The 6635-nt window shown below is 43.4% G+C and overlaps 1 protein-coding gene across 1 annotated transcript in view; it reads right to left on the bottom strand.

Annotated features, from left to right (window-relative positions):
• Positions 1-6635, bottom strand: part of Lig1 (DNA ligase 1) — a 35272-nt gene that overhangs the window by 24190 nt on the left and 4447 nt on the right. Inside the window, exons 3-6 of the mRNA XM_026778415.1 lie at positions 6420-6509; positions 3847-3982; positions 2594-2717; positions 1-69 (exon numbers count right to left, since the gene is read on the bottom strand). The exon at positions 1-69 is cut by the window's left edge and continues 15 nt beyond it. Coding sequence (XP_026634216.1) covers positions 1-69; positions 2594-2717; positions 3847-3982; positions 6420-6509 — 419 coding nt within the window. The remainder of the gene's footprint in view (positions 70-2593; positions 2718-3846; positions 3983-6419; positions 6510-6635) is intronic.

Here is a 6635-nt window from a genome sequence, read left to right as displayed (position 1 = left end):
CTCTGTCTTTGTCCTCATTCTGCTCCTCCACAGAGTCCTGAATTGTCCGTTTCGGGAGCTGCTTCCGAGCTGGAAAAGCAAAGGGAGCACTGTGATTGACAACTGGTTTATCTGCGCTTGCCCTAGTGAGATCAGACACTGCCTGGTTGATGGGGCAACTTAGAAGGTTCTGGATCTTTCACACCTGCCACAGTTACTTCCCCAATAAACATCTCATCCTTCAAGCTCTGAATCTGTGACCTTGAAAGTTATTTAACCTCTGTCCTGTCCCTTCTTACATTTTAAGGTAAAAACGTTCTAGTAAATAACAACCTGGTGTCTGACAGCCTGTGGATTCAGCCACTACCCTAGCTCATGTCTCACCACACACTAGCCTCAAGCTGCCGCTCTTCTCTTCAAGCCATACTGTGTTCGCTAGAAAAACCAGAGACAGAATTCCCATGTTTCCTACCTCAGGGCCTTTGTACATATGGCTCCTATCTGGAATAGAACCTTGGACCTAGGCACCATGGACAACAGGCTTCTGAGCTCCCAGATCACCCCTGTGAGCTCTACCCATAGAAGCATTCAGGGAACTGAATATGTGATATTAAACTTTAGCACTTAAGGCGGGGAGGGGGGAGTGCAAACTGGAGAATCTAGTTTTAACTATACATTATTCTGAACACAATTTCAATTCTAAATTATTAGCAGGTTTGTTTTTTTTAATGCTAAGGGTGTAGGTTCCTATTTGAAGGGACCCTAGCCAACACCAGCTTGGCAAACATGGCTCTGGCAGCCTTGCCCTTCTCTCCCATTCCCTCTGCCTTACTTAAAACCATTAGATTGCATTCCGAAAGCTAGCCACCAAGGTCTATTCCCTTATTTGGCTACTTCTTCCTGCTGAGGATGACTATCAATCCAGCAATCAAAGTACTGAAGTCTAGCAATCAAAAGCCTTTTGGCTCACCTAATTAACATGCCTAATTAAAATTAAACTCCTCTTTTTAAAAGAGTTTATAAACAGAGTTTCCTCTTTTAACTTTATAAACTATCATCTTCGTATGTGCCACCTCTGTCTCCTTCTATCCAAAGATAGTGGGACGGTGCACAACACAATTGCAGACCAATAATCATTATCTGCCTTTTATAGAAAAGAAAAACAAAAAAACTAAATAAAAATTTTAAAAAGTAAAATAAAAGTTTAACTGCTAAAAAAAAAAAAAACAAAAACAAAAACAAAGATAGTCCTTTGTTCCCCTCCCGGACAAATGGACAAATATCACTTCCTCCTCTCTCCCTTGTTCCCTTCCCCTTCTCCCTCATCCTCTTATCTATTTCCTGCCCTTTGTCTCTCTGAGGCAAATAAATCTCCTTTGTGCTGAGAAGTTGGTCTTGGAGTGTCCTGAACCAATACTGATTGGCTATTCATTATAACTTGACCAAGTCTGGAATTCCTAGGAGACATACCTCTGTGCCTATGAGGGCATTCCTGGTGGTTTTTAACTGTGAGAGACTCACCCTGAATTTGAGTGGCACTATGCTATGGGCTGCAATGTGACCAATTGTCATGCCTTCCCAATCATTATGGACAGCACTTTCAAAGTGTGAACCAAAATAAACTCAATCTTTAAGATGCTTTTGGCAGGGATTTTGTCACGGTAATGAGAAAAGAAAAAAGAATACACTAAGTCTTTAAAATCTGACATGCTATATGTACACGTCAATTCACACATCAGGTTTCTGTCATGAATATTTAATCTGTGTTTGGGTTTTTAAAAATTGACAGCATTCCATATCAAAAGCAGATTCCCACACCCAAGTTTCTCATGGGATACTGGAAAGTCTTCCCTTTTTGAATTCAGCTGTGGTAGACCACCCTGTATGAAATGCCTGGGTCCAAAAGTATTGCAAAATTTGAGGTTTTCAAATTTAAGTCTACAGACTGTACTGGCTGAACTGGCGAGCATCTCAGATGTGATGGATCAGGCATGCTCATTCACCCCGGCTTCACAATATCCATTAATGAAAACACCACGACTTTACAAGTACCCATCTCAAGTCACCACATTACAAGTCATCAGAGCAGGCTCGCAGCCCCAGGTCACATGTGGCCTCTCACCTGGCCCTTCTCCATACCAAGTCTTCTCCCAGGCTCATTCTCTAGGATGTTCTCCAGTCTCCTCACTCAGTGTCCCCAACTCTGTTCCCTGTGCCAGAACTCTAGACCTAAGTGACTAAGATGCTCCTGTTTTACTCACACTATCTGGAATTCTTTGCCTTTCAGGGATCAGCTTAGACTCTCTTCCAGAAGTCTCCATACCTGCACCTTTGTGCTCCTACCCAGAGCTGTGGGTAAGTGCCACTCCATATGACAATCACAATCTCCTACATGTACTAAGTGCTGACTGTAGGCTGAATCAGCCTTGAATCCTGGCTCTTCTGGGCTGTTGGCACTGTACTTCAGATCACACATACCTCTGCAAAGGTGAAGTTGCTTGCCTCAGGTCACACAGCTGAGGGACAGTTAACCGTGCTCACCACCAGAAGTACTATCATCATGACCACAAGAAAAATGACCACCATGGAAAGGAAGGAGTTAGCCTGTCCTTACCAGTGCGACGCTTAGGGAATCCTGATGGGGAGATATCCATGGAGGGGCTGTTGAAGAAAGGACTATTCTCAGGACATGTGTCAGGGCTGGAAGGAGAGTTCTGTTTGGAGTCTGACACAGACTTCTGGAAGGAGACAAAAAGAAAAGTTCTAGAATAAAGAGAACGTATGCATTACCTGGCAGTTGTAGCTACCACACTTGAGAGCAGAATGGACTCGTCTCTCGTGTCTGCCATATTTCTGGTTCCTCAGTCTCATCCCTACTCAGGCTACCTTCCCTCACCAAAACACTTTTTCACTCCATTATGAACCCCATATTAATTCTGCCTCTTAGAAGTGACAGAATCTTCCTTTTCCAGCTGTACATCTGGTGGCCTAACTAAAAACTGATTGTACCGACCTCCCTTGGAATTAGTAGAATCATAGGACTGAGCACTACATTTCTCTGACTCCTCTGCAGCTAGTGTGCTTATGAGACTAAGGACTGTTTTTTCAGTCTTCCTTGTATCTTCCACAAGGTGCAAGAAGCAGACTAATTCTTGCATGTTATTATGTGACACCATACACCATGGTATGCACACGCATTACCACACATTGATAAAAAAAATTTTCTTTTACATAGAAGCAAGAAGTCACAAAGAAATGTGACCACAGAAAGCACAGACAAAGACCATAGGCTGGCTCAGAAGATAAAGAACAGGCTTCTAGAAGCATGAAGTGGTCTTCCCTACAGGCTCCAAAAAAAATTTAAAAAAAGGCACTACCAATACCCTAAGATAACCCACTCAGATACCTGACCTACAGAATTATGGGATAATTGTAACATAGGAAGCACTATATGCTCTCCATGGTGAACCTGAGGCATGACACTGTCAAAGTCCCAAATGAGCCCCACATCCCAGAGAAGAGGTAGACTGGGACCTTGTACCCCAAACCTCCTGCTTGAAGTCACAATAGAGGAGATTACTTGTCTCCTGGACCATGTCCCCAGAGTCTTCCTGTACAGCTACTGCACTCAGCTGTGTAAGTGAGCAGGAAACTGGCAGGCTAAAGGTCAGCAAGATGGCTTGGTGGGTAATGGTGTTTACTGCACAAGCATAGAGACCAGAGTTCAATTCCTAAAACTCATGAGAAAGTGGGAGAAGAGAATGCCACAAGGCTGTCCTCTGACCTCCACTCACACAGCAAGGATATATACACAAACACACAAAAATTAAATTTAGAAAAGAAACCCAGCAGGCTGTTGGAACCTACCTGAACTTTGGGGGTGCCAGGAGCGTCATCTTCCTCCTCCCCTTCACTGCTTAGGACCTGGGCTCCCTTCCTTCCTGGCCTCTTCACTGGAGAATCACTCTCAGACACCAGTCGATTCCTCTCCTTCAATGCTACCCTAGAAAATGGGAGGGAGATGTGGGCCAAATGGCAGGCAGAATGGGGACACTGCCCAAAAAACTGCATTCCCTTCTCTTCCATTTCAGTGAGCATCTTCCAGGTACCCCCATGGCATTCACTCTTTTTTCTTTTGAGATGGTCTCATGTAGCCAAGGCTGGCCTCAAACTCAGTATTGTATCAGCTGCTGACTTTGAACTCCTGATTCTCTTGCCTGTACCTCATCAACACTGGAATTATGGTGTGGCCCACCATATTTAACTTTGCTATATGCACTTAAGTATTCTTCCCTCAGTCCCTCTCTCCATCCTGAGGCATCCTGCATGGCCATGTGGTGGTAACATGTCATGAAAAGTAGATGAATTTCTTGGCAGGGACCAGGCATCAATTTAACCATATGGAGGCACCATATGGAGACCTTCTACCTTAGTCACAGGAGTTTCAGCATGGTACACACCCAGGCAACAGTGTAACAGCCTAAAGTCTTACATAAAGAAAGGGAGACTACTATGCTAAGTCACTGTCCCCTTGATGCTAGCTCTGAGCTCCCAGCTCATGGAGACATAGGCATGTGTGCTGGTAGCAGTCACTCAAGTGCTTAGTGTCCTCAGAAAGCTCACAGTCACAAAGAGGCCACCATGAGAACCAGCTACTCCATACTTCCTGATGATAGGCACTAATTCTACAGAACGTCTTTACAAAGAGGGAAGCAGGTTCTAAAGACTTTGTAGAATAGAGGAATGACCATCTACTTGGTTTGCCTCAAAACCCAGAGTGTCTAGAGCTATATCAGGCATATAGAAAATATTTGAAAGCTGTTTTATGAGTAAATGTATACATACAATCTCAAGAACATAATATAGAAGCAATATATAAAAGACTCATTTTTGTTATTTAAAAGGTAAAGGTGCTTGTTAATGTGTATGGATTACATGTGAGGCATTGTGCCAGCCACTTGAGCTCTTACGGTGGCAAACATGTAGACCCCAGGATCTAGCATGAGAGATACATATCAGATATTCATTAGATATAGTAAGCATCTACTATGCCAATAGCCATGTTTGCTGCAGCACCGCCAACTGGTCACAGTGTCTTCCTCTAAAGGAAAGAGGTCAAAAGCTTTACATAGATTTTTTTTTTAATTTATTCACTTATTTTTATGTGCATGAGTGCTTTGCTTACATGTAAATCTATGTACCACTGAATGCCAAGTGCCTGCAGAAGCCAGAAGGTGGCACTGTATCCCTGGAACTGAGTTACAGCTAGGTGGGAGCCACCACCTGAGTGCTTGAGAACTGAACCCGGGTCCTCTGGAAAAGTAGCAAGTGCTCTTAACTGCTGAGCCATCTCTGCAGCCCCTAGATCTATCATCATCATCATCATTATGTGTCTAATATGTGTGGACAGATGCAAATGAGCACAGGTGTTTCAAGGCCAGAGGCACTCGATTCTCCCAGAGCTGGAGTTACAGATAATTTTTGAGCCACCTGACATGACATGAGTGCTGGGAAGCAAATTGTGGTCCTCTACAAGAGCAGTTTGTGCTCTGAACTGTGGTATCATCTCTCCAGGTCCAAGGTCAAATTTCTACCATAGTTTTGAGTTAATGTTTTTACAATTCCTATGTTAGACAAACAAAAATACCTGCATACATAATCAATAATAAAAAGCAAATCTAAAAATTCACAAAAAATTAAATGCCCAATAATTTCTATAGTATATCCATAGAAGGGAATACAAGACAGAAAAAGGACTGCTCCCATGTTCCTGAATGAAAAAAAGTCCTCTAAGCCATAATGTTAACAGAAGCAAGCTGATGAATAGTGATGCATTATATACATAGCATGACCTAAGTAAATCACAGAAAACAAACCATCATTTGCATGTGCACAGAGCAATGCATATGTCACAGTGACCAACGTCAACATCATAGCTTGACTCCATGTGCAGAATACCTCTTCTGCAGTATGCAGTGTGTTACAAATAGTACATGGGTTTACTCACTGACCCCATGCAGAAAGCATGTTGGATACTAGGCACCTTTTTACTCATGAGGAAGATAGAAGTGAGGTCTCCTGCTCAACATCTCAATTTGGGGATTATGAACTAAATGTCCATAATCCATGCTCTGGCCCAAAGGTTACCTAAGCAAGGCCATACACTATCTTTCCTGAGACTGTATGAATCGAAATGTGGCCAGCATCTCTACCCCATGGATAGGGTGTGGTCTAAAAAATGCAAAGCATACGGGAGCAGAGCCCTGACAAGAACTCTGAAGTATTAGATTCAGCTGTGCCTAAAGTTGGACCTGCCTTTCGGCTGTCAGATATCTAAATTAAAATATCGTTTTAAGGACTGACACCTCTGCAGTAGGTTTTAACACAAAAAAGAATCTTGACTGCTAAAGGCACATGCTCTGCCCCAGTCCCTTACATACTTTGGAGGAGACTCCTTCTCTCCGATGCTGTTGGCTGTCTCCTTTTCAGGCTTCTTTGCTTTACCCTCTTTGGTGGGTTGGAAAAATGACCTGGAGGAGCACAAGAGGGTGAGAGACATTAATAGCGCCAATGCTTCACCTACCTGGAAAACACCTGTAGCTCCAGACATCCATCCCCAGCCAGGCAGGGCCACACACCAGGGATGTAGTTTAGTG

Source organism: Microtus ochrogaster, unplaced genomic scaffold, assembly GCF_000317375.1.
Source record: "Microtus ochrogaster isolate Prairie Vole_2 unplaced genomic scaffold, MicOch1.0 UNK139, whole genome shotgun sequence".
Taxonomy (NCBI): Eukaryota; Metazoa; Chordata; class Mammalia; order Rodentia; family Cricetidae; genus Microtus; species Microtus ochrogaster.
This window is presented reverse-complemented; position numbering and strand designations above follow the sequence as displayed.